This window comes from Bipolaris zeicola, assembly GCF_000523435.1.
Source record: "Bipolaris zeicola 26-R-13 unplaced genomic scaffold scaffold_76, whole genome shotgun sequence".
NCBI classification, from domain to species: domain Eukaryota; kingdom Fungi; phylum Ascomycota; class Dothideomycetes; order Pleosporales; family Pleosporaceae; genus Bipolaris; species Bipolaris zeicola.
In genome coordinates, this window is record NW_006912125.1 from 71,151 (window position 1) to 95,612 (window position 24,462).

The 24,462-nt window shown below is 51.6% G+C and overlaps 15 protein-coding genes across 15 annotated transcripts; 9 read left to right on the top strand and 6 right to left on the bottom strand.

The window, feature by feature from the left end:
* Nucleotides 1-8: 8 nt before the first annotated feature.
* Nucleotides 9-1,538, bottom strand: COCCADRAFT_96404 (uncharacterized protein; the record flags this gene model as incomplete). Its single annotated transcript, XM_007714216.1, has 1 exon — nt 9-1,538. One exon carries the CDS (start codon nt 1,536-1,538, stop codon nt 9-11), a length of 1,530 nt encoding a protein of 509 aa, XP_007712406.1.
* Nucleotides 1,539-2,462: 924 nt separating this feature from the next.
* Nucleotides 2,463-4,575, top strand: COCCADRAFT_96354 (uncharacterized protein; the record flags this gene model as incomplete). Its single annotated transcript, XM_007714217.1, has 2 exons — nt 2,463-3,252; nt 3,305-4,575. 2 exons carry the CDS (start codon nt 2,463-2,465, stop codon nt 4,573-4,575), a joined length of 2,061 nt encoding a protein of 686 aa, XP_007712407.1.
* Nucleotides 4,576-5,398: 823 nt separating this feature from the next.
* On the top strand, nt 5,399-6,145 carry COCCADRAFT_5145 (uncharacterized protein; the record flags this gene model as incomplete). The annotated part of the gene is made up of 2 exons (XM_007714179.1): nt 5,399-5,411; nt 5,463-6,145. The coding sequence occupies 2 exons, from the start codon at nt 5,399-5,401 to the stop codon at nt 6,143-6,145; spliced, it is 696 nt and encodes a 231-aa protein (XP_007712369.1).
* A 627-nt stretch (nt 6,146-6,772) lies between these two features.
* On the bottom strand, nt 6,773-6,952 carry COCCADRAFT_96459 (uncharacterized protein; the record flags this gene model as incomplete). Its single annotated transcript, XM_007714218.1, has 1 exon — nt 6,773-6,952. One exon carries the CDS (start codon nt 6,950-6,952, stop codon nt 6,773-6,775), a length of 180 nt encoding a protein of 59 aa, XP_007712408.1.
* A 533-nt stretch (nt 6,953-7,485) lies between these two features.
* COCCADRAFT_96474 (uncharacterized protein) lies at nt 7,486-8,130 on the top strand (the record flags this gene model as incomplete). The annotated part of the gene is made up of 2 exons (XM_007714219.1): nt 7,486-7,515; nt 7,597-8,130. The coding sequence occupies 2 exons, from the start codon at nt 7,486-7,488 to the stop codon at nt 8,128-8,130; spliced, it is 564 nt and encodes a 187-aa protein (XP_007712409.1).
* A 1,490-nt stretch (nt 8,131-9,620) lies between these two features.
* COCCADRAFT_26365 (uncharacterized protein) lies at nt 9,621-12,166 on the bottom strand (the record flags this gene model as incomplete). Its single annotated transcript, XM_007714187.1, has 2 exons — nt 9,621-12,002; nt 12,059-12,166. The coding sequence occupies 2 exons, from the start codon at nt 12,164-12,166 to the stop codon at nt 9,621-9,623; spliced, it is 2,490 nt and encodes an 829-aa protein (XP_007712377.1).
* Nucleotides 12,167-12,541: 375 nt separating this feature from the next.
* COCCADRAFT_36878 (uncharacterized protein) lies at nt 12,542-14,474 on the top strand (the record flags this gene model as incomplete). The annotated part of the gene is made up of 2 exons (XM_007714220.1): nt 12,542-14,241; nt 14,321-14,474. The coding sequence occupies 2 exons, from the start codon at nt 12,542-12,544 to the stop codon at nt 14,472-14,474; spliced, it is 1,854 nt and encodes a 617-aa protein (XP_007712410.1).
* Nucleotides 14,475-15,537: 1,063 nt separating this feature from the next.
* COCCADRAFT_36879 (uncharacterized protein) lies at nt 15,538-15,803 on the top strand (the record flags this gene model as incomplete). The annotated part of the gene is made up of 2 exons (XM_007714221.1): nt 15,538-15,568; nt 15,661-15,803. The coding sequence occupies 2 exons, from the start codon at nt 15,538-15,540 to the stop codon at nt 15,801-15,803; spliced, it is 174 nt and encodes a 57-aa protein (XP_007712411.1).
* A 670-nt stretch (nt 15,804-16,473) lies between these two features.
* On the bottom strand, nt 16,474-16,677 carry COCCADRAFT_36880 (uncharacterized protein; the record flags this gene model as incomplete). The annotated part of the gene is made up of 1 exon (XM_007714222.1): nt 16,474-16,677. One exon carries the CDS (start codon nt 16,675-16,677, stop codon nt 16,474-16,476), a length of 204 nt encoding a protein of 67 aa, XP_007712412.1.
* Nucleotides 16,678-17,462: 785 nt separating this feature from the next.
* COCCADRAFT_96363 (uncharacterized protein) lies at nt 17,463-17,714 on the top strand (the record flags this gene model as incomplete). Its single annotated transcript, XM_007714223.1, has 1 exon — nt 17,463-17,714. A coding segment is annotated over one exon (252 nt), but the record flags the coding sequence as incomplete, so codon positions are not given.
* Nucleotides 17,715-17,996: 282 nt separating this feature from the next.
* COCCADRAFT_26367 (uncharacterized protein) lies at nt 17,997-19,265 on the top strand (the record flags this gene model as incomplete). Its single annotated transcript, XM_007714188.1, has 5 exons — nt 17,997-18,100; nt 18,153-18,348; nt 18,403-18,784; nt 18,839-19,186; nt 19,237-19,265. 5 exons carry the CDS (start codon nt 17,997-17,999, stop codon nt 19,263-19,265), a joined length of 1,059 nt encoding a protein of 352 aa, XP_007712378.1.
* Nucleotides 19,266-19,776: 511 nt separating this feature from the next.
* On the bottom strand, nt 19,777-20,487 carry COCCADRAFT_96384 (uncharacterized protein; the record flags this gene model as incomplete). Its single annotated transcript, XM_007714224.1, has 2 exons — nt 19,777-20,227; nt 20,384-20,487. The coding sequence occupies 2 exons, from the start codon at nt 20,485-20,487 to the stop codon at nt 19,777-19,779; spliced, it is 555 nt and encodes a 184-aa protein (XP_007712414.1).
* Nucleotides 20,488-20,807: 320 nt separating this feature from the next.
* Nucleotides 20,808-21,817, top strand: COCCADRAFT_36883 (uncharacterized protein; the record flags this gene model as incomplete). Its single annotated transcript, XM_007714225.1, has 4 exons — nt 20,808-20,852; nt 20,900-20,917; nt 20,989-21,192; nt 21,248-21,817. The coding sequence occupies 4 exons, from the start codon at nt 20,808-20,810 to the stop codon at nt 21,815-21,817; spliced, it is 837 nt and encodes a 278-aa protein (XP_007712415.1).
* A 432-nt stretch (nt 21,818-22,249) lies between these two features.
* Nucleotides 22,250-23,176, top strand: COCCADRAFT_96377 (uncharacterized protein; the record flags this gene model as incomplete). The annotated part of the gene is made up of 1 exon (XM_007714226.1): nt 22,250-23,176. The coding sequence occupies one exon, from the start codon at nt 22,250-22,252 to the stop codon at nt 23,174-23,176; it is 927 nt and encodes a 308-aa protein (XP_007712416.1).
* Nucleotides 23,177-23,529: 353 nt separating this feature from the next.
* COCCADRAFT_96446 (uncharacterized protein) lies at nt 23,530-24,175 on the bottom strand (the record flags this gene model as incomplete). Its single annotated transcript, XM_007714227.1, has 3 exons — nt 23,530-23,732; nt 23,892-24,003; nt 24,095-24,175. The coding sequence occupies 3 exons, from the start codon at nt 24,173-24,175 to the stop codon at nt 23,530-23,532; spliced, it is 396 nt and encodes a 131-aa protein (XP_007712417.1).
* Nucleotides 24,176-24,462: the final 287 nt, after the last annotated feature.

Sequence of the window (24,462 nt, forward strand, 5' to 3'; positions counted from 1 at the left end):
AACCCTTCTCACGCCTTCTCTGATACCTGATGCACACTCTCAAACTTTAGCTTCAACCCCCGCGGGTACAACGGTCCCGCAGGTGTCATCCTGCCATCCCAAGTCTCGTCTAACTTCCACCTAACATCCCTCACCAACTGCACCAGTGTAATCCTCAATTGTTGCATGGCAAACTTCTGTCCTAAGCACGCTCTCCTTCCACCATGAAAGCTAATGAAAGCGCTCTTGGAGTTGGCACGGCGATACAACTTATTGATGTCCTCATTTGTGGTACCCCAACGTTCAGGCTTAAAGTCATCGGCATCAGTGCCCCAGAACTCTGTGTCTCGATTTGTAGAGTATGCGTTGTATCCCATGTATACGCCAGCAGGAACGGGAACCGCGTTGCCCAGAACGACGGGAGCTGTGGTGCGGCGATTTATAAGTTGTGAAATGGGCGGGAACATGCGTAGAGACTCGTACAGCACCGATGTGAGGAGGGGAAGATCGTGGACGTCGGAGTAGTCAGGTTCGTAGTCTGCAGGCGTGTTGCTTGGGTAGAGAGCGGCGATTTCTTTGCGGACAGCGTCTTGAACGTGGGTATGTTTGCCGAGGAGGTACATGAGCGACATAAGAGCTAGCTGGGGGTTTTCGTGCCCGGCGAGAAAGGTGCTGACCAAGTTGTCGTCGAGATCCTTGTCACTGAGGATGCCTTCGCGATGAGAACCAAGCAGTCTGCAGGCGACATTCCTGTTGTCGTTCTCGTTGCAAACATGCTGGGTGTGGCCCTTAGCTATGGCGCTACGAAGTGTGCCGCGAAACTGCCTGCTAAGAACACGACCAAGCTTTCGTATCTTCAATGGTAGGTGGTCGAGGAAAGGAAAGTTTAAGAAGATTGGGTGGAATATGATGGGCTTGATCTTCGTTTGCAGTGTGTGTAGAGGGGCACTTGCATTCTGCAATGTTTCGAAACTGGAACCATAAAGGACCTCTCCGAGGTTGGCAAGCGCATACCGGTGAAGTAAGGCGTAGACTGGAACTCCGTTGCCTCTGGTGTTTTTTGACTCGCTCAAGAACATGTCTTTGAGAATCCTGGAGTTTTTCCAGATGCTCTCAGAGTCCTGATCAGCTTGCAGAGCTGGCTTAATGACGCGCTGGTAAAGTTTCCATTTTTCGCCATGGGCGCTGATGATGTTTTCGCCTGTGTACTCAGCGAGTACGCTATGTGGGATCTTGACTTGGTTTCCCGACTTTGCGTAAGTGTCTTCTTGTTTGAAAATCTCTGCTACGTAGGCAGGCTTCGTCACCAGGATGTTCCACTGTCCACCAAAGAACAGCTTCACTGCGCCATATCGCGCTAGAGGCTCCTTGAGGTATTCTCGATATAGCTCGGATTGATCAACGTCCTTGAAAAGAGGCAGAAGCCCGTAGTAGAAAGGAATAGTTGGAATATCCTTGGGAAAGTTGCGAGGGGGTGTGAAAAGGTAAACGAAGAATGTGAATACACCAAAAATGGTAGCAAATGCTCCTACAAACACCAAAGAAAGATAGGAAACCATGGTGCTGAGATGATGCGCTCAGAAATGTAACACTCTTCGACTACTGCTTTGATAGAGCATATATGAAACCCATGAACAATGCGGCTACCATCTTCAGCCCTACATGGGGGCGGTGCTCTCTAACGAAGGCGGCTGAAGCGAAATGCGCGAATGCACAACCCCTGTGTATCTCTAAGCCCCATGCACCTACATTTAGACAATAGGGAGCTTCGGACGGTAAAGTTGGAGGCGTTGAACAAGGCTTGGCATTTTTTGGCCAATGGTTCGCAGTGTAACTAGCAAGGGTGAACATCCTCTTTCTCAGGCTTGCTGCCAAGGGCCGCTAACGTCTTTATGGGCCTGGGGGTCGTTGTAGCGCTGCCACGACCACTCAGCTCATGTCCATGCCGCATATTCACCAGCTGAATCCTACTGTAACACCTGCGCCCATACCGGACGGCTGGCCTTTGCCTACCGCTTCGCTCCAGCCGCCGCTACTAGCATCGCAGCGCATGCCAAGTGATGTATCCGGGGGGCACCGCAGGAGCAAAGCATGCAATAGTCCAGCGCACTGCCTCCCGATACGCCCGATGAAGCGGGGAATTTCTGGGCTGACTCTGTGTAGCGAGATTAGAAGCTACTGTAATTAGCGTTCCAGTCGGTGTGCGGAACGCACGATGGGTGGCTTGCCTAGATGCCATGCGCAGCACGCCGATTGAGCTTTGACAGTGTGGAGCAATGGCCTTTGCAATGCTTGGAAACATGCTTTGCATCTCTTTGATATATAGAAGCCAACAGGTTGGTATTATGGCATTTGAACATCCAACCTTCACAACAGTTTAGCCACTCAAGCCACTGGCATCTTCATTTTTTTTCCTTTGTCCAATTTCACCATCATCCTTACTTCAGCGGAAATTTCTAGTTACCTATCTTTAATCATTCACAATGGCGCCCCTTAACAAGTCCATCAACACCTATCACTGCATCCAAGGCCTGTACTGGAGAGATGCTTCAGGCGAACTCCTAGCTGTCGAAGGAAGCAATTCAAAATCGCTCCCAGAGATATGGACACAACTCAAAGATATTGTATGCTCCACTGACGCGTCGTGGACCCAACTTCAATTGCCCTCTGGCAAAGCCATCAAGACTCTTCAGATCAACGCCAGCATTCCAGCTCTTCTCAACATTCGCTCAAATTTCCCACCATCATATCAACAAGAAGAACTCAACACACAAGTGTCCGAGATCCAGCACGCAAATGGTCTGTTCTTGGGCATTCTTACATCCAGACCAAAGTCGGTCAAAGCCGATGGCTTTGGAGTATGGGCAGAGCGCTTCGTCCTCCTAGAGACCGAATTTCAACCATTTGCTCACATCTCGACATCAACTACACCATGGGCTCAAAAGCACCGCGAGACCTGTGCAGTCATTGCCGAAATTTTCGAGCGCAGACTCAAGAACGTCTCCAAGGATGACCAATGGCATGTATGCGGTAAAGAGGTGTTCTTGAACCGTGTCTACGGATATGTCGACAAGAACCTTCCAATCCAACTAGCCCTTCCTGCCTTTCCCTGCAAGTCGCCGAACCCTAACAAAGCTGGCGGCATCATGCCGGATCTGGCTGAACACATTGCCATGGATGCGCTTCACGCCTTTGTTCAAGAGGTGAACGGCGTGTATGCGCCAGGCGCAACCATGTGGGTTATCAATGACGGCCACGTCTTTTCTGATTGCAGTAAGTCTCGTACTGAACGCTACATCTCAAGACCGAAACTAACCAAGAGCAGTTGGAGTTGACGATGAGATGATCGACACATACGATGCCTGCATGGCAGCGATATACAAGCAACGATACCCAGAAGACGCTGGCCCTGTCCCCGCCATTAAATTCAAGGGCCTAAAGAATATCTTTGCGGCCGACTCTGATGGCTTCCTAGGCCTACAGAAGCTACTCCAGAACTCACACCAGATGCCTCATCCCGTCAAGACGAAGCTCACCGGTGAAGCTGAGCTCTGTCGCAAACTGATGCTTGGCATCGGAGGACCCGACCGCGCATACATCCGCCAGCTGATTGAGCAGCAAGAACCCGATGCTCTTGGACTTTACCGAGGCCAGACACGCTTCATGCTCGAAGATTTGGCTGATATTCCATCAGTCAAGTCTCTGAGCGGCAAGCAAAAGAAGAAGACAGCTGCTCTTGTAGCAGAAGAGATGATGTCTCGAAACCAAGCATACTCCAACCTGACGGAGCTCCTCCTTCCAAACTACGTTCGTCTCTCGATTCATGCACACAACAACGCTGGTCCCAAATTTGCTATCCGTCTATTGCCAGCAGACAAGGTACGCGCAATCGACTCGCTTGAGACGTGCCTTGAGCCCAATCCCGTGTATGAATACCAGCTCCCAACGCCTTGGCACAACTGCATGATCAAGGTAGAAGGCGATGAGTTCATGTACCTCGCAAAAGCCCAAGTAGCCAGGAAGGCTCTACAAACCCCAGGTTTCGAAGGCTCTTGGGTAGATGGACCCGATGGATCATACTTCAGCCTAAGGCGCAAGTCAGCCGAAACAGCGGGCACCATTGCTCCTCCCAAGCTCATTATTCCCGGAACTACACCCATGGAGAAGGTCAGCGTCTTCAACCAGAACAAGAAGAGCACCATTGTCCTCGTTACGCCGATCCACGAGAAGCAGAGGCCAATCATTATCTGCTCGCCGGTCGTGGGCAAGAACAGCCCCATTGTCGTTACTTCGGCGGCAGGCGAGGGCCAGCGACCCATTGTCGTCTGCTCGCCCATCACCCGCAGGCAAGCCATGTTCTCCCCCATTGCCGAAAAGATGCGCTCGCCCATTGGCTCTCCTATCGTACGCAGGAAGACACAGGTCATTGCTTGCGATCCTGCGGCCGAAAAGGGCGCCACGGTAGCTGTTTCACCCGTGGAGACTGGATCTCTTGCGCGACAGGATACTCACTTTGTTCAGCGGGGTGAGAAGAACAAGCTGCGCAGGCTTCTTCCTGTCATCAGCATGATGCGGTCCATTCGGGCGCAAGCGTAGGGTGTGCAGAGTATTTCTTTTGTAACAAAATTGTTGTTTTCGTATCATTTTGTTCTTCTCCATGTCGCTATAGTCAGTTGGCTAAGATTGAATGGTCATTCACATAATAGTATGTACGGAGGAAACCGTGTCAGGCGTTTGGGCCAAGGATGGTCTTGGGACTTGTTTTTTTTTTAAAATGGCTGGCCAGAAGGCGGCTTGCGCTTTACTATACCAATATCAATATCTCTTTTCATCACAACTTTTTTGTTCTACACTTTGCGAATGAATTGTGATACCTCTGAAGTGCAAACAAGAATGAGACGATACGATATTCCTCATCGGGCTAATCCGCTTAGCTTTACTCGCATTCCACGCCTTGTATGCAGGCCTCTCGCCTATTTGATTAAAACGCCTTCCTTCGCGCAGAAACTTGCGCAATTCGGCGCGATTCCAGCCTCTCATAATTACTAGATATATAGACATGTGCCAAGCTCCCAAAACTGCACTGTCACATGAGTACGATGTAGCGATTAAGATTGAGCATGGGTTGGACGCCTTGTTCCACCTTGTTCTGGTCCCAGCTATCATTCGTAGACTACAGGGTTATTGCCAAGAGGGCAGCGTTTATTTGAATTAGAGGAGATGAATACGTTGGATGCTGACACCGCTCAGGAAATATAAGCAGTGTCGAATGTGCACATAAAGAGTCGGTGTCTGTAGAGGTCCAGCAGTCCAAGTAACAGTGCCCATAACTTACTCACCAACATTCATCCTCGGATCCAATTTGCTTACAATGGGCTTCTTACATGGATTGGTTTCCTTTTTTGGGATACAGCTCACCATGGTTGCAACAGGTATGTGCTAATTGTCAATATACAATAGCACAGCACACTGACACAAAGCAGCATCAGGCGCCAACGTACCGCGGACTTATGGTTTCGTCCTATTCCGCATGTTCGACATGCTCGACCTGTATGGGCCATCTGAAGTCCTGCAATTCATTGGCGGATCATACCAGACAAACATTGTCTACATTGCCGAGACTCTGGACCCAGTGACGACGCGGCCCGCACTGGCAGCCATGAACCCGTTGAACTCATCAGTCTACCCGTCCATAACACCAACACACACATTTGAGACTGCGCCGGAACTCGACGTACTGGTTATACCTGGTGGACCTGGATGGCGCAACCCAACCACGCTCAACGCTACCATGGAGTATATTCGTAAGACGACGCCGAAAGTACAGCAGGTGCTTACCATCTGCACGGGCTCGGCACTCGCAGCGCGTTCGGGTATCTTGAACGGCAAGAGGGCGACTTCGAATAAGTCGTCTTGGTTGTCGACGGTGCAGAATAACCCAAACACGACCTGGGTGCCGCACGCGCGATGGGTCGAGGACTACTCGAGCTCACCACCCATCTGGAGCTCGTCGGGAGTCACGGCGGGTATCGATATGGTGCTTCATTGGGTCGAGAAGACGTATAATCTTGAGAACGCAACGACTATTGCGCGCTTCATTGAGCATGTGCGTATCACGGATCCGAGTATTGATCCGTTTGGTAGAAACGAGACAGTGAGTCGGTAGAAACGAGTGTTTCTCGGTTGTATGTATTTAGTCACGCATCTAGTCACCAATGTGAATATATCAATTCATCGGTGCCGAGGATGTCAATCATGTCTAGGTCTTTATTCGTGAAGCGACTCGAAGCGAGCACCGTATACGTACCCGCCTTTCCCATGCTGTATGCACCTTGCATCCTCTTTATCACTGACCCCCACGCCATTTTTTCGCTTCCACACTGTTGGGAATGCGCCTCTATTGCACTTGCAGCATGCAATTCATCTATCACACGTGTGGTGGGGAGAGTGTATCCTAGCACATGCAACATTCGCGGACCGCTCCCTGCTCTTCCCCTTGTCCATGCCACCGATCACTAAGAAACCCCAGCAAGTATGCAGGATTCAACCCGAGTAAAAACCCCCTTTTGACTGTCCAAAGGACCATCAGGACAAGATCATTCGTGTATGCGTGAAACATGCTCAGCTGGAAACCTTCTCATCTGCAGGAGCAGCTAAACCGCATCCGGCAAGGCGGGCTGCGCGGTGAACATGTTTCTGGGATTCCAAGGATTTTTAGGATGGGAGGAAGTGGGAATATGCTACGAGTGTCGGTGGGCGGTCAGGCGATTGCAGTGGCACGAGATAAGAGTAGCTAGGTAGAAAGCAGTAAAAGTAGGCGCTCGTGTAATCCTAAGCACATGTTGTGTGGTTCGCGAGGTGGAACTCTTTCCCTCTCCCCCAACCATGCTTGCCGCGCTAAACAATGTGGTGCCCTGGGACAGGCTACAAGAAGCCATGGTGAGCAAGTATTAAAGTACCAATGTTCTTTCATGTCTTTGCTCGTTAGCTACTTTTTTTTCTCTAAAATTTCCACACGTAAACACGCACAGGAACGCCAAAAAAGAAAAAAGTGTGAATTGTACAAAAGTGCAGGCAGAGAAGAGACAAACGTGCATTTCATCCCTGCACTTTCCCCTTTCAATTCACCCATTCTTACGGATTATCGTTGCCCACTTGAAGCCCGCACCTTCGTGCGCAAAAGTGCTCACGGAAAAAGGCATTGATAACAAAACAAAAAAAGGAAAACTTGCTCAAGCATTGTTTGTACACATCGCACCCCACCGCCTTTCTTCCTCGAGATATATCTGCTCCGCACCTGGCCACTATACCCCGTTCGCTCGCTACCCGTGATCGAAACATCTTCCGACTACTACTACCAGGTCGATTCCGAAAGCGAGCAAGACAGCAGATATGGACATGTCAATGGCGACGTCCACGAGCACTGGCATGTCAACGGACATGGCGACAATGAGCAGCATGGCACCCATGGCGACATCATCGGCAGCCATGCACGACATGGGCGGTATGGGAATGGGAAATGGATGCAAGATTAGCGTACGCAGCACATGTCCCTCGCCCCCTCTCTCTTATAGACAGAGTGTACTAGCGCAAATGACTAACTATTAGCGCGTGTAGATGCTGTGGAACTGGAACGTACTCGACGCGTGCTTCATTACCAAGTCGTGGCGCATCCGATCCAGAGGCATGTTCGCGGGCTCGTGCATCGGCGTCATTCTGCTCGTTGTCTTGCTCGAGTTTCTGCGTCGGGCGGCCAAGGAGTACGATCACTTCATCGTGACGCAGCACAGCAAGACGCTCGCGTCGGATAACGCGGCCCTTTCGTCGGCATCGTCTGCGGATGGCATCGTTCCAGGTACAAGCAAGAGTCCAGGGCCAGTGGGGACAGCGAGTCCGACAATGGGTGGTGTGGTGAAGGCCAAGTTCAGGCCGACAATGCTGCAACAGGCAGTGCGGGCACTGCTACATACTTGTGCGTTTGCAGTGGCGTACTTTGTCATGTTGTTGGCCATGTACTACAACGGGTACTTCATCATCTGCATCTTCATTGGAGCGTACATTGGCTACTTCATCTTCGGGTGGGAGAGCTTCACGGTCAGCAAAGGTGGTGATGATCGCATGCAGGAGAATGCCACCGTGTGTTGTGGATAGGGGCTGACACCGTGATATGGGCGAGAGTGATGGCAGCACATTATGGCGAAATCAAGATGGCTTAGAAGATAAATCACACATATTCGGATACACAAATATCATGATAGAAAAGTAATTGTATTCATGGTCTCATCCCCGTTTGACCTCATGTCCTCCTAGTCATACAATACTAATGACTACTACATTCTCTGCATTGATTGCCGCGACACAGGAGTTGTCTTGACGAGGACTGTCTGGAGAGTGTATTAGCAGGCCGTCCCGCTAGTATAGGTAGTCTGTGGTGCCACTCACGGAGTCGTAGGTCTTGTGTTTGCGCACTCGACTCATGGAGTCAGTGGCTTATTTGCCCTGGAAGAGTTGTTAGCACTTGAATGGAATGGAGAGTAGAGGGCAAGGGTGACATACGGGGCATCCATCACAGCTGCAGGTGGCGCCGCAGTTGCAGGCACCGGAAGCACAGCCGCAGTTTCCCTTCATGTTGATGGTGGTTTTGGGTAGTTGGTTGGTTGGTGTGGGTGGGCTGAAAAGAGGATTGATGGTGTTTATTGTTGGCTTGAGAGTTTGATTGTGAGATGAGTAAAAGAAGAAGAGAAGGGGGGAGTGTCCAAGGGAAGTGTTATATAGCCAAGGCATGCGCGACTTGTGCGGGCGTGCCAATGCAGTGGCGGCTTCCCCCGACCAACGGCCACGCCTGCCCCGCTCCCGAGCCCTGAATTGCCTTTCCGGGCAACCCCACTGACCGCCCAATCCTGCGCCTGTGATTGGCCTGCGCGCTTTGTGCGGTGCTTAGTGTGGGGTGAGGCACTTGTGCGTCCTTCTTACCCTGCGCCACTCGCCTCAACACGCAGGAAAAACAGTGGGGGCCGCGCGCTTTGTGCGGATTCCAGGCCATGACATGCAGCCACCCGTGCTACTCGACCACCGCACAGTGCCCCCTCCCCCATGCCACCCCTCACTGCAGAACCTGCGAGAACCCCCCGTTCCTCTCCAGCCCGACTGCACCAAAGACCCTGGTTTTTCTCGCATAGAGCAAACTATGCCTCCATTGCCAATCGACGCCGACAGCGGCCAAACAAGCGCGAGTCTCTGTGTAACACAGGGCTCGGGAACACACCACAAATAGCTAGTATCCACGGCCGAGCTGCGAGCATGTGGGTTCTACTAGTAGTTGCCTGGATTAGTACCAACATATCCTCTTCCTTCTCAACCCACAGTCAAAGCCCCAGAGTCATCAGCCAAGTGTTGGTGGCTAACCATTTCCTGCAAGGACAACTAATGACAAAGTATATCGTGTCATCAACTATGTACGAGCAAACTCAATCCGAATGCGCACACAAATCATTCTCCACATCTAGCTGACACTCGTGCTTGATGCTACTGGTCCTACCTCTATGCCCACTTATCGCTAGACCCGTCCATGGGCAAAGCTCCACCCGGACTGCGATAACACCGCTCAGCAACGACTCCATGTCTACTGTAACCAACCCTATTCAGCCGTCGAATTTACCGCCGCAGTAGACACAAGCATCGCAGGCGAGGAACAACACCCGTCCCAGCGTAACAGCAAGCTTCCTTTCTACCTCTTCTTCTTCTTCTTCCTCCTCCTCCTCCTCCTTATCTTCTTCGCCATTCTTATCCTGTTCTCGACTCACACCATCGCCCTGCTCCAATCCCTCTTTTTCTCCCCCGTTTTGGGATCCGCCCACCTCCTCCATGACGCTGTCTTCTGCAACATCTTTGCCCTTATCTTCCACACTCTCCTGAGCTATCACATACTCGTCACTCAAGAATGGTGTGCTGCAAATACCACAGTACTTTGTAATGCCGGGTGCCTGGATGGCAAGAAAACTCAATCCGCATCTTGCAAACTGATGTCCGTTCGTGCATGAGGCTGACGTCAGGTCGGTGAACGGTATCGAAGCAGAGCAAAACTCGCATCCCTCCACCCATGCGGCCACAGCCTCTTGTCGTGAATCATTGGCATTACTGTTTGTCCCAGTATTGACCGTTCGAGACTCATCAATACCCGAGGCACCAGACTCTACGCAATTCTCGCTCTCTGAAGAGCCGTATCCCATGACCGCATTGACAAGCTTGATGAGCTGTTCGTGCTGAGCCACTATCTCCGCACTCAAGGCTGAATTTACAAGTGACGCCGGAAGGCTGTGTACTGCATTGGCAAGACGATACGCTATCAGCGTTCTCTCAAGCTCATGTGACGTCCCGATCTTGCAGGCTTGAGAAACGAGTATCCTATACCGGTCTTTGAGTGTATGCGAGTTGAGAAAGGCCGTCATCTTGAAAGCTTTGATCAGAGAGTTCAAATCGCCTGCGTCAGCATACAGACGAACCCTGTCTGCATAATCTTCGGCAACGCGGGGAGCTGGATACGCCCTCGTAAGCTTTTGCACAATCTCCTCAGCAAACCCAGGCATGTCGTCCTGATCCTCGACCATGTCTTCTGCCAGCTTACGGATCGTATAGCTAACTCCTTCTGCGCTGACATTTGCTTTGGGGAATGCCTCCCGCTCCTCGCTGCTATTTCGCAAAGAACTAACGGCAACCGTCCCACTCCTATCAGCAGGTATACCATACTCGATCATGTTGGACGGATGCACGCTATTGCACGCTGCAATGAAATCGCCTAGTGGAGATTTTGACAAGCCCCAAACCTTGGCCTTGCTGTTGCCCTTGAGCCCATTCTTGACGCTAAATAGTGCAATGTTATTCTCAATCTTTTCTCGCCAGCTTGGATTGCTCAGGCTTTTCAACCCCTCGGGAGATATCTCAAGAGTAGATGTCTGATTGTGCAGGGTTGAAAGCAATGAACTTAGATGTAGACGACATGTCGAGTCATCAGGACTGTCCCACACCGCACCGGAAATCTGGTCCCATCGCCCGTCAAGACCGTGGGTCTTTGTTTCAATAATCGAACCATCGTAGGCAGATATGGTCAGACAGACGAGTCCCGAATTCGTAAAAAGGGCAAGCTTGAGTCGATTTCCCTCTTCAATCCTAGGCGACCACTTCATTGGGCCTTGGTATCGCAGTTCGCATCCAGGGTACACGACCTCCTTCTCCGTACATATGCCGTCAGGCCGATGCTTAATGACTCTTGCCCGCACGTCTTCGTTCGTTGCGTACACAACCACCGAATGATAGCCGTCATCAAATGGAATCCACGGACTCCAGGCGATATGAGATATATACCGCTGTTGTTTCATCACATCTTCAAACACACGTGGTTCCGAGAAGATACTATCCGGGTTTGACGTCAACGACTCATGAGTTAGAACCTCCGCTGCCCAATATCGCCCAACCCCTAGGGTAGAAGTGGGTGATTCGACTGCCACAAACACTAGGTGGTTGTCATCGTTGGAAACAGCTAGAAAGTGTCGAGAATATATAAGACTAGTCCCAATGATTCCAGTCGCTTCGGACAAAGGCAGAGCAGGTGCCCATGCAAACGCCCGAATGCGGCTTCTCAAGCGCAGCTGTTCTTTGGGTGATACCGTCAAGTGGCTAGGTTCATCATCGCAGTCGCTAAAATGCTCAGCGAGCGCATCATTAATGATGAACCGCCGGGACCAGCTTGATTCATCTTGCGGCTTACCTTCGGCTGACCAGATAGAAAGAGTCAGATTCGCGGTAAGAACGCCAAGAGCGCATTTCCGATGCTTTGCAAGTCCCTGTGGTGACCACGCGATGCTGAGAGGAGAGCTATTGGATATTTCCTCGCCAATAGAGTAGTTGGATAGTGGCGCGAGTTCTTTGAGTGGCAGCTCATCAGTTGAGAAAAGTGGTACTTTGAGGGGAACATGTTGCCACTGTGGAAGAACTTGGTCCCTATCAAAATCGACGGTATTTGGAAACTACAAGACCATCAGCAGGGTATCATCTTGAGTTCTCTTTTCCGAAAGAAACGTACAAGCAACTCCACACGTTCGTCAGACGCTAGTGCGATGATGCCGTCTGGGGACCAGTCAATCGCATCAACGCATGCTGGCCAGCACCTGAGCACCGTTACATTCGACATGACCGCTTACAAAACCTAGAAATTGATCCTGTGCGTAGTAGCCTGGCGGTGGTCATGACTCTTGGTAGCGAGGAAATATGATCAAGATGAGCTAGCGCATGATCGCCCAGCCCTTTCTCACTAGTGGCTAGAGTTGTCGAGATCAGAAAAGAAAGCTCTAGTCTAGAGACGATATTTAGTCTAAATCGCCGCACATATGGGCAAGATCATGGTTTAGGTGCAGAGACGCGAGATTTCTATTCAGGGTCGCGTACTTGGACAATTGGGACTAGCGCGTGTCTTATCGATTGGAGCTAATGCCGACCGCCGACGAAAAAAGTGATTTTTCCACCTTCTTTTGCTGCTCCTGCACGGATAGCATTGCGCATCGACAAGATGGGTAAACGACCAATTTCCGATGTTGTCGCCGAAGACGGTGCGACCACTGTCACCGAAATCTCAAGAAAGAAGAGCAAGAAGGACAAGAGCAAGAAGCTCAACAAAACCGCCCCCGTCGACGCGATAGACACCAATGGCCACACCGGCGAGGTGATGAACGGCAAGAGCGCGGACGACTCAGAGGACGAGGACAAGCTGTCAAAGGCCGAGCGCAAGGCGGCAAAGAAGGCCAAGAAGGAAGCCAAAGAGGCGAAGAAGGCCAAGAAGGCGGCAGCAGAGGCTGAAGTAAAAGACTCTAATGGCGCTGTCGCAGAAGACGAGGAGGTCATAAAAGCCGCGGAGAAGGCAGCGCGCAAGGCAGAGAAAAAGCGTCTGAAGGCGTTGGCCAAGGGCGAGGAAACTGCCGAGTCCACACCCTCAACAACGTCTCCACCAACCACTACTACCACGGAGCCCGCAGCGACGAACGAGACAAACGCAGCGCCAGGACAATATGAGGAGACGAAGGAGCTGACACAGCTTCCTCAGTCAGAGATTGATGCTTTCCTGGCTAAGAACACCATGACCATCCAGGACCCCAAGCCCACTGGCAATAAGCTGCGTCCCATCTTGAACTTCAAGTATTTGCCTGTCGACGATACGCTACGCGCCTTCTTCTCCAAATTTAGCGCACCTACACCTATCCAAGCAGCCACATGGCCATTTTTGCTGGCAGGAAGGGACATGGTTGGTGTTGCCGAGACTGGCTCCGGCAAGACGTTGGCATTTGGTGTGCCTTGCGTGCGCAACATCGCCGCATTGCCCAAGGACAAGCGGAAGGGCATCAAGGCTGTCATTGTCTCGCCTACTCGTGAGCTGGCGGTCCAGATCTACGATCAATTGGTAGCCCTGGCGACACCTGTCGGACTTTCAGTCGTCTGTGTTTACGGCGGTGTGCCAAAGGACCCGCAAGTTGCTGCTTGCCGCAAAGCGCATATTGTTGTTGCTACACCAGGTCGTCTTAACGACTTGATTAGCGATGGTTCTGCGGACCTCAGCAAAGCCGAGTACGTAGTCCTTGACGAGGCCGATCGTATGCTCGACAAGGGTTTTGAAGAAGCAATCCGACAGATTATCTCGCAGACGCCCAAGAAGCGCCAAACGCTTATGTTCACCGCTACTTGGCCGCCTTCAGTTCGGGACCTTGCATCTACATTTATGAGTTCGCCGGTCAGAATCACCATCGGCGACAATCAATCCGGAGAGCTCCGTGCCAACGTGCGCATCAAGCAGGTAGTCGAGGTTGTGGATCCCCGCGCCAAGGAGCAGCGTCTCTTGCAGCTGCTCAAGCAATATCAGTCTGGCAAAAACAAGGAAGATCGCATTCTTGTATTCTGCTTGTACAAAAAGGAAGCAGTGCGCATTGAGAACTTCATTCGCATGAAGGGCTTCCGCGTCGGCGGCATTCATGGCGATCTGAGCCAAGAAAAGCGCAGTGCGTCACTTGCGGCGTTCAAGGAAGGCCATGTGCCGCTGCTCGTGGCGACAGACGTGGCTGCACGTGGACTCGACATTCCGGCCGTCAAAGTAGTCATCAACGTCACCTTCCCGCTTACAGCTGAGGATTACGTGCATAGGATTGGTAGGACAGGTCGCGCTGGAAAGGAAGGCCTGGCTATTACCTTGTTCACCGAACACGACAAGGCGCTTTCTGGCTCGTGAGTCGCCCCCCCCCAAACCATCCCTTCTTGTAATGTGTCAGCAAGATGAGAGACGTAAGCTGACAAATTCTCGCAGATTGATCAATGTGCTCAAGGCAGCGAACCAGCCCGTGCCAGAAGAGTTGATGAAGTTTGGCACGACAGTCAAGAAGAAGGAACACGGGGCGTATGGAGCCTTCTACAAGGATACGGAGAACGCCAAGGCCGCGACGAAGATTACTTTTGACTAGAAGCATTCGTTTTCAGTACCGTAAACGCTATGTATGTGTGTGTGTGTGTGTGTGTGTGTGTATATCAAAGTTTAGTATGGTTGACAAGTTGGTCGGCGAAGTGTTCTGAAAAGCGGTCGGTCATGGACTTTTTACATGGTACATAGATACTAGAGCATTGATCTAGCGTAGGCGTCTCGGACCAAGAGAAGTTAAAATTCCCCGATGGGTGTCCGCATGTAGTAGATGGTGGAGATGCAATCTATTTTTTACTCTCTTTCGTCTTAACTTGCATACTTACTAACTCGTCTTAATGGTTTCCACAATTTCCATCCTTGTGCATCTGAACTACAGTTACAAGAAATCATCAGGCATTACCATGTATCTATACATCCATACACTATCCCGTCCGTCTCTTCTCCATCTTCCATGAGTTAAAAAGACCCGGTGGCGAGAAGAAGAAGAAAAAAAGAGACTAGGTCCAACTTAAACGCCTCACCCGTAGACTTAAAAAAAACCCCTGTAGTCGGCGACGGAGCGGACGACAGGGGGAAAAGAATACGAGAACCAGAGTCTAGAAAGAAGAAGGAAGAGGAAGAAAGAGAGGTGGGAAAGAGAGAAAGAGAGAGAGGGGGGGATAAGGAGTGGGTATGTGCGTTTCAAAAGGGCAACATCGCCGAGTTTTGTTAGTAGTCGGCGACCAAAAAAATGGTCGGAGGGGGGGAAAAGGCGCATGCGGGGCCCAATCACCGGGGGGGCGCGCCCAAGAACCAAAGTTGCGGTCTTGGGGAGGGGGGCGTTTCCCGGGTGTGGAGGATAAGCCCAGAAGATGGTCGGCGAAGAGGCATGGGTTGGGATTATGTGGGTACGCGTTTATGTGTGATTTCCTGGTTTATATATAAAGAGGTGAGAATCAAGGTGTATATGGAGGAGAGTTGGTGGTCTTTAATCTGAAGATCTTTCTGTCTTTTTTTTCAATACCTTGTATAGCGAGATTTTGATCGTCGGGTTATCTACGTACCTATATACTCCTACGACAATACACAAAAAGGTGGATTGAATACCTACAACAAAGATAATCATCATGTGCAAAAAGGCTTCATGCGATTCATGCCGTACGTCTTTTCCGTTTGCTCCGCCCCATCTCCCCGACAGATAGATGTGCCTTGACATGCCATTCTACCAAGGCATTGCTGACACTTTGTAGACAAGGTCACGTGGTGGGGCTGTGGAAAGCACATTGCTGGTGTCATGGAGAGCGTCCCGTCAGAGCAGTGGTGCACATGCGTACCACGGATCGAACAAGAGGGACAGCAATACCCACCCAAGGGCTCTTTGTCATCAGCATGACTCCCGGCGTGGTTGAGCGGGCGTAAGAATTGATGGCAGGACAAGTGGTACTACTCATCAATTTCGGCCTGCTCGGCCCAAGAACAAGACTCACGGAGGAATATTGTACCTGGCACGGCGTATGTAGGAGTAAAGGTGTGGGAAAGGGCGTTTTCTTGGCTTCTACGGCATGATGCGGATGTAGTCAATTTTTTCTACTATGAGAAGGGCTTAGCGACTTGCAATATTACAACATTACCGTTACCCGTTTCTACGAATGGTTATTTGAACCAATTGATGCTTTAGATACCAGTCAGCATCTGTGAAGGCACATGTGCGTATGTATTTTGATGCAAAACACTGTAGATCTGTTGGGCGCATTCAAGCCCAGCCAAGTGAGCCGGCAATAGCAGTAACCATATTGGACGGCGAGATGTCGGTTTGTGGCGTTTGTATGGTTCTGACGGGACCTTGCAGTCATGCTTACGTAGCCGCGCCAAATACATGGAACAGGGTGGTACGGCATGTGGGCTTGGTGCTCGCGGGTTGCAGAGAAAGACTGGGCGGGGGGTTGCACCGACGCTCCCGCCCGGGTCGATTGCCGTTTGAAACGGCTTCTGGAAAAGGCTGTGGAGCTTCGACTTGAAACAAGCATCATGTTTGTGTACGACCGAAGAAGGGCGGCGCGATATTATTCTCCTTGTGCTGTCGGAGGTGTAGAAGAGGGACTGCAGACGCGTGGCGGGTGTAGGGCTAGTGACAAGACGATGGACAGAAGGCTGCGACCCAGGGTGCCGGGAAGACAAGAGTCATTGTGTTTGTGATGGGGAGGTGGAGGGCGGAGGAGCCAATGGGTCTGGGAGAAGGGGAAGCCGCATGGTGAGGCTGGTCTCATAATGGGTCTGCTAAGTATAGGCGTTGCAGGAGTGGGTGGGAGTAGGGCGCGCAAATGAGCAGTTTCAGGTATTGGCCGTAGTGGCCTAGAAATGATAGGCGGAAGTGTCTGGCCGGCCTGGCGAAACAGAGGGAGAGGGGTTACGAGAGCGAGTCGCGCAACTCACACAGTGGCTGGATCATAGGGCGGCTAGCCAAAGTCTGTTGCTGGGGCGGCAGAGTATATTTTGGACTGTATCGCCGGTCTCATGTGGTCTGCTGTAGCACGTTGGTGTTGAGTTTGTCCCTAGTTGTGGTCCTGCAATAGATGGTGCCTGGGCGACCCCGCCTTCCCATCTTAGACAGCAGTGGGAGTGCGAGTAGGTAGTAGTAGGGGGATGAGTAGGAGTAGCACCACCACCACCACACGCGCCATTGCACCATTTCTGTTGATGACGCCGTGATATCACCGTCGCCCCGCCGTGCGCCACCAGCCACCTCTGCCTCGGTGGTGGTGGTGGTGGTGGTGGTAGTAGTAGTGTAGTAGTGCAGTGTAATGTAGTGTAGTCGACAGCCACGGTCGCTCCCTTTGTGCCGCTTCCCGCGTGGGCGTGTGATAGTAGAGCATGGAGCTGGGGGAGGGATTGACTTGGCAGGCCATAGCTACTACACTACTTACACACGCTGCCCCACCATCTCTCTCCCCTTTCTGTCACCGCCTCACTCGCCTCCATCTTGCGCGGGCAGTCCCAGCCAGTGCCAGAACGAAGCAGCACAGCACCGCTCCTCCACGGGCGCACCACACAGCTCCAACCCTGGGCCGTCCCGCCAGTGTCTGGTAAGTCATCCATGTCCTCTCGTCGTCCAGAGGGGCCGACGCCGCCATTGTGCAGTGGCGCCCAAGATAGCCGCCGCCGACGCCGTGCACACAGTCAATTGCTGCTGCTACTGCTCTTGCTATTGCTGGTGCTGATGCCATCGCCTCCGCCTCCGCCGCCGCTTCTGCTCTGGCTGCTCGTGCCGCGCAGACAAGCACGTGGGGCTGAACTCTGTGTCTGACACAGACTCGTTTCACCATGAGCGCCCAAAGCACACCCTCCGTCTTGCGAACAATGCCTGTTTGATGACATGTACAGCCTGTGCTGACCTACAACCCTCTGCAGCTGTCTCTTCCATCCTCTACATTGTCGCTCACCTCCCTCGTCCTCTTCAACCACCCCTCCGCACCAACGCAACCGCAGCCCCAGCCCCGCAACCACCACCACCATCACCATCTGAGCCTCCACTCGCCTGCTCCTACTCACCGCGCTCTCGCGCATCCCATCCACCACAACCGCCACCATGCCACCAGCAGGAAGCGGCAGCTCCAGGAAAATCTCCTTCAACGTCTCGGAGCAGTACGACATCCAAGATGTCGTAGGAGAGGGCGCATACGGTGTCGTATGGTACGTCTCGCCCGCCAATGGCCCGCTTTCAGCCCCCTAACAACACTCACAGCTCCGCCTTGCACAAGCCCTCGGGCCAGAAGGTTGCCATTAAGAAGATCACACCCTTTGATCACTCCATGTTCTGCTTGAGAACACTGCGAGAGATGAAGCTGCTGCGCTACTTCAACCACGAAAACATCATCTCCATCCTGGACATCCAAAAGCCCCGCAACTACGAGACTTTCACCGAGGTCTACCTAATTCAGGTGCGCAGATTTCTTTGCTTGCATACCCTATTTTTTTTCTAACCTGCTGTTTAGGAACTCATGGAGACAGACATGCACCGCGTTATCCGCACACAGGAGCTGTCCGACGACCACTGCCAGTACTTCATCTACCAGACCCTACGCGCCCTCAAGGCCATGCACTCGGCAAATGTCCTCCACCGCGATCTCAAGCCCTCCAACTTGCTGCTCAACGCAAACTGCGATCTCAAAGTCTGTGATTTTGGTCTCGCTCGATCCGCCGCTTCGACCGAGGACAACTCGGGTTTCATGACCGAATACGTTGCCACTCGTTGGTACCGTGCGCCAGAGATTATGCTTACCTTCAAGGAGTACACAAAAGCAATCGACGTATGGAGTGTGGGATGTATCCTCGCTGAGATGCTCAGCGGAAAGCCTCTTTTCCCAGGAAAGGACTGTAAGTCGCGCGCAGTGCCTCCAAATCAGCTCCCGAGAAACTAACCTTTGCCAGACCACCACCAGCTCACATTGATCCTCGACGTACTGGGTACGCCCACCATGGAGGATTACTACGGTATCAAGTCCCGCCGAGCTCGCGAATACATCCGATCTCTGCCCTTCAAGAAGAAGATCCCCTGGAAGGCCATGTTCCCCAAGACGAATGATTTGGCTCTTGACCTGCTCGAGCGATTACTGGCTTTCAACCCAGTCAAGCGCATCTCAGTCGAGGACGCGCTCAAGCACCCATACCTTGAGCCCTACCACGACCCAGATGACGAGCCAGGCGCGGACCCCATCCCAGAGGAGTTCTTCGACTTTGACAAGAACAAGGACAACCTGACCAAGGAACAGTTGAAGCGTGAGTGCAGACGAGTTTCTACACGCCGAGTATGAGCTAACAGCACGCAGTCCTCATCTACCAGGAGATTATGCGATAAACACCTTCACGTCTTTGGCCCTTGCGCGGGATTAATACAAGATACCACGATCGAGTCCATTTTCGCAACTTGTCTGCAGCCAGCTAGTCTGAGCGCATTAGCATGTGAGAAGTGGCATACCATGTTCCTGTCATTTGGATTCGCAGCAGAAGAAATACATTAGCATGACAGCGCAGAGGTGCGCGGATATGAGCTTGAGCTTCGAATATTTTCTATGAGCAATTTCTGTCGTCACAGTGTGAGATGACAATAAGCACAAATGCATGCTTCTTTGCAAATTGCCTGGCTATTCTTGGTGCCCCCTGTTCACGATGCACGAGATGGTCTAACACAAAACTTGCATATTGGCGTATCGCTGTGGCCTATAAACACCGCCCAATGCCTTTGTCCTTGATGCTAACTATACAAGAGTGGTGGCGTCGTCGTCGCTTTGCAAACACAAATGATGCCCACTGTCATATACACATAATCGTACACGTCGCACATGGCCGAGGTAGCTTCCTGTTTTGACCTAGAAATCGCACCTGCCATCCTTCCACCCAGTCCGCCATCTTTCTTCCCACCTCTTGCAGTCAAATGTCTCCTTGCCCAACTTCTCATTGACTGCATTGTGCGCTTCACACATCCACTCGCCGAACTCGCTGCGATTGCTGACCCTCGGCGTGTTCTTCTGCATCCACTTTTGAAAATCTTCTGCGCACACCCAGCACGGATATAATTTGCCAAACGTGGAGAGGAATGACTTGGTTTCTGACTGAAGTTGAGGAGACGGGTTGGTTGGGTATGTGGCGGTTATGGAATGGAGGAGTGTCCACGATGAGCGACCGAGGGCTTCCACGTCCGGCGGGCAGTCAGCGGGCATTGTGGGGGTAGTTTTGGCAGTCGCGGTGGGTTGCGTGCGCTTCGTAGGCATTTTGCCCGACATTGCGAATAAAGAGGCTACATCGTTGCAGGTGCGACATCTACAGCGTAGGCAAACCAGTCGTCAGCATCCACTTCTTCTCACATACACACGCGACAAAGGGCTATGGCGATTGCAAGGCTTGTGTATTGCCTGGCGCAATTGCTCGCGGGTACATACGTAGGTACAGAAAGGAAGAGAGAAAGAAGCTACTTACGGCTTGCCGTCTGGACCGAGTATGATGCCATTCGCCAGTTTCTTGTAACCAGGCCTTCCCTCTATATCCTTCGCCTCGCTCGTATCCAGCTTACCCTGCGCCATTGTCTCTCACTCTCTTCCCCAAGTATGATTTTCTTGCGTTGAAGCACAGCACAAACGTGGCATCGTTTAGGTCGGACGATTTCTAAGCCCTTCCACCATTGTCGGAGCCTCGGAGTTAAGAGAGCGTCATGGCGGCAGCAAGGCTGATCCTTGCTTTCTTGGTTTCGTTTCCGCTTCCGCTTTCCAGGGACGTGATGTGATGCAACTTCTTGGGAACTCAACTTGCTCATGCGTTGATTGGTAGAAACGTACATGTAGTACAGCACGTGTTGCTAGTCTCCTAACTGCCCACGCGCTTCGTTGTCTTCTGCCCATTAACAATGGACGTCCCGGTGGCTGCCAATGTACTGGGGACCATGGGAGCGGTACGTGAACTATCCTCATAGAAGGACCAATATACTAATTAGTGTAGGTCTGTTGGTCTATTCAGGTGTGTATAGTATATAGTTACATCTCTTCTTCCCCATCCCATGCCCAATGATAATGCTGAGTATCTCACAGTTGATACCTCAAATTGTCGTAAACTACAGACGACACAATGCAACCGGATTGCAACCTACGATGATGATGTTGTGGGCTTGGGCTGGTGTCCCCTTGGGCGTTTACAATATTGCTGAAGACTACAACATTGCTTTGCGCATCCAGCCGCAGATTCTCACTGTGCTGAGTCTTGTCACGTGGATCCAGTGCTATTATTACGAGAAGGTGACTCGAGGAGATTACTATATTGAAATGCATGAGGGAAACTGACATCGTGCAGAACTGGTCTGTTTTGCGTTCACTTGCGGTAGTCATCCCCATAGCCAGTCTTATGGGTGGAGTGCAAACTAGCCTCATCTTCGCAATACGACGTGCTCAGCATCAGGGCCTGCACTGGCCTAGTATCCTCATGGCAGTTGCTTCAGCTGCTTTGCTTGCAGCTGGCGTTATGCGGCACTATATTGACATCTACCTCTTTCGGACTGTTCGAGGAATCTCGTTCATCTTTGTAGCCATCGATGCCCTAGGCGATGTCTTCTCATTGGTGTCCGTCTTGTTTCAGCCTACCCTCGACGTTCTAGGGATTGTGATTTATGGCACCGAATTGGCCCTCTGGATTGGCATCTTTGCTTGTGGAGCTTATTACAATCTCTCACCTTGGATCGTCTCACAGACAAACGGCCGGAAGAGAAGTCATGCGGCATGCAATGAAAGCGTTGGTCCTGCCGCAGATATAAACACAGGTGAAGAAGGAGCAGCAGTCGCATCTGGGATCGCGCTCCATAACCTACCTTCTAGCACTTCAGTCTTCAGGACGCCGTCGGGCAATATCGACGTCATGTCACGGTGAAGGAGGATTTCATCGCACGAGACACAAACGGGCCACATGCCGCGCAAGATTTCATGGGATATGTGGACTGCAGGTCCTTGAAATTGCCCGTTTGTTTGTTTGTCAAGCGTTTGGTAGTGGTTGCAAGCTGGCTCCTGGCTCCTTCCCAGATAGACGCTCTCACCTCTCCCCACTCTCCTCACCCATACACTGCGCTCCCATTGCTCGGACCGACCACTACAGGCACATTTGTCCGCGTTGCAGTCTCAGCGCAAAGGCCCATCGCGTCACCAAAACTTCAAAACACATCATTTGAATGTAGGTAACCGCTCGTTGCTGCTCCTTTTGCTCCACCTGCCTTGACTTCTGTCCGACCAACCACAGCGCGAGTATTTCTCCGCCATACTCACAAGAAGCAGCAACACACCAGATATCGCTACTAAGACTTCACCAATGATTTCCATCATGATGGCCAAAGCCATGTCGCTGGATTGCCAATCGGATGCTCCGTCGGCGCCCAATCCCACTCCAGTCACCGAGCCTGACGGCATTCCGTTTGCCAATGAGCCAGTCGATCCCCCACCAGAGATAGACTACGCCGCCGTTGCTAATATTCTTGCTCCTATTCAGGAGTCGCTCAACGAAGCCGCCGAGGAGGCCGGTTATCCTTCCCCTCCCATCAACACACCAGTGGTCGGTTCCCCGGAGCCCTCCATCGTCTACCGCAACCCTACGACTCGCGGTCGCGGTATTAGCGCTATCGGTGATAGACTGGCTAAGTTGAAACTCGATAACCGCAAGCTGCGTCAGCATGAAGGAGATGCGGGATCAGTCAACTATTCTCCTGAGCCTTCGGTCGCCGAAGATGACGAGGCCGACATGGCCAGCATTTCCGAGGTAGTGGGCGATAGCGGCAAGAACAGACACACTCGTAGGTCTCTTGCTCCGATCAGTGTGACCGAGGGCACAGTGCCTATCGCCCTGGGCTCTCCTGCCGCCAACCCACGTATTGCTGAGTACTTGAGCTTCACCTCGGATGACTTGCCCACTAGCTCGGTTGCCCCTTGCTTTCCCTCTACCCTGATGGAAATGGGCACAGCTTGTATCGAGCCGGCGGTTCATGGTGGCAGCGACAGCTTGAGGAGCGAAGGCGTCACGGAAAAGAGCAACTGGGCTGAGGAGCTCGAGGACACCGCCAACCGCGCTTTCTTGCGCCTTGAGCAGCTAGCAGCTGACGAGGTCAAGATGGACTCTAGCAAGACCTTTGAGGAGTACTACATTGCTCGGCTTGAGCGCCTACTTGGTAACGACAAGCGAGCAGTTCCTGTCCTTGTTCTGAAGGCCGACAAGGCTAGCAAGGTCAAAAAAGCCGATAAGTAGGCATGGCCTTGTCTAGAGCATTTCCATCTTGTTTCTTCACATGAATGGGGCTCCTGGCAGGGAGATTGATGATGGATTATGATTCATGGTATGGGAACTGGGGTTTTTTTTGTATGAATGTGGTGCATTCGGATCATCATGGTGGGTGGCATCAGGGCAGTGTTCTATACCCCATTACACGGGTTGCTTTTTACGATTTCACACGGATTATCTGTACAACACGGTGCCTTGGTAGCAGACCTGGCCCAGAAGTAATAATGCTTGCGTTCTCTCAAACTTTGGCTCGAGTACAATATCGTGCGTGCAAATGTGATCCTGATAGCGATGGGGCCTGCTAGTCAGCACAAGACAGTCTAAAAAGAGCGATGGTACCACCCGTTCCTCACGCCAAGACCCTGCAGGATAGCCACTGTAGCCAGCGTGACGGCGGTTGGCTTATCGTTTGATTTCCAATAAGCCGCACCAGCGGCAGCCAAGAGTCCTGTCAAGACGGCAGCAATGCTCTTGTCATATATGTCGTACACTCCAACCTGAGACCACTTGTAATTGAGGATGCCTTGAGAGAAAAAAAACAAAGTTAGCATTATTAGTAGTAAGTAGGTTGATTTTCCATTCTCTTTTTCATCGGTACAGTTTTGATATTATTAAAAAAAAAGAGAAAAGAAGGTAGAAGAAGAAGAAGAAGAAGAAGAAAAGAAAAGAAAAAAAGACTTACTCATGATAACAAAGAAGCCACTGCCTTCGTACCAGCCAATCTTGGAGGCGCCACGAAGCACAAGCGGAAGCGTGTTCATGGTTGGATGTTTGAATTGATCGAGGCCTTTCATCTGTAATCACCGACAAGGAAAAAATACATCAGATATTTGCATCAATGGTAGTAGTACTAGTTTCGGCTCAAAGGGCAAGAATTGTATTTACCGTGTGGCCTAGGGCTAGCACGCCGTAGGCTGCACTAGTTGCGAGCAGGAGTGGGTGTGATTGCGAGGTTACCGATGCCATTGTTGCGATTGACAATGTACAATTGCTGGTCTTGGGTGTTCGAGCTGGGGAGACAATGTGCTATCGAGATGCTGTGAGGTTTGAGGTTCCTGGCTTGTGATGGGGGGAAAAAGTTGTGTTGCACAGTTGTGTCGACGTGATGATGAGATGCTTGGTTGCTGGCGCGAAGCCGAGGTTACCTAGCGTGGACTAGTACGTATGTACGCATGGTTCCCCCACTTTTCCCCTCGTATTTCAGCTGTGCTGTGTGAGGTTCTAGAGACGTACTGGTATCTGTTCCGTAACGC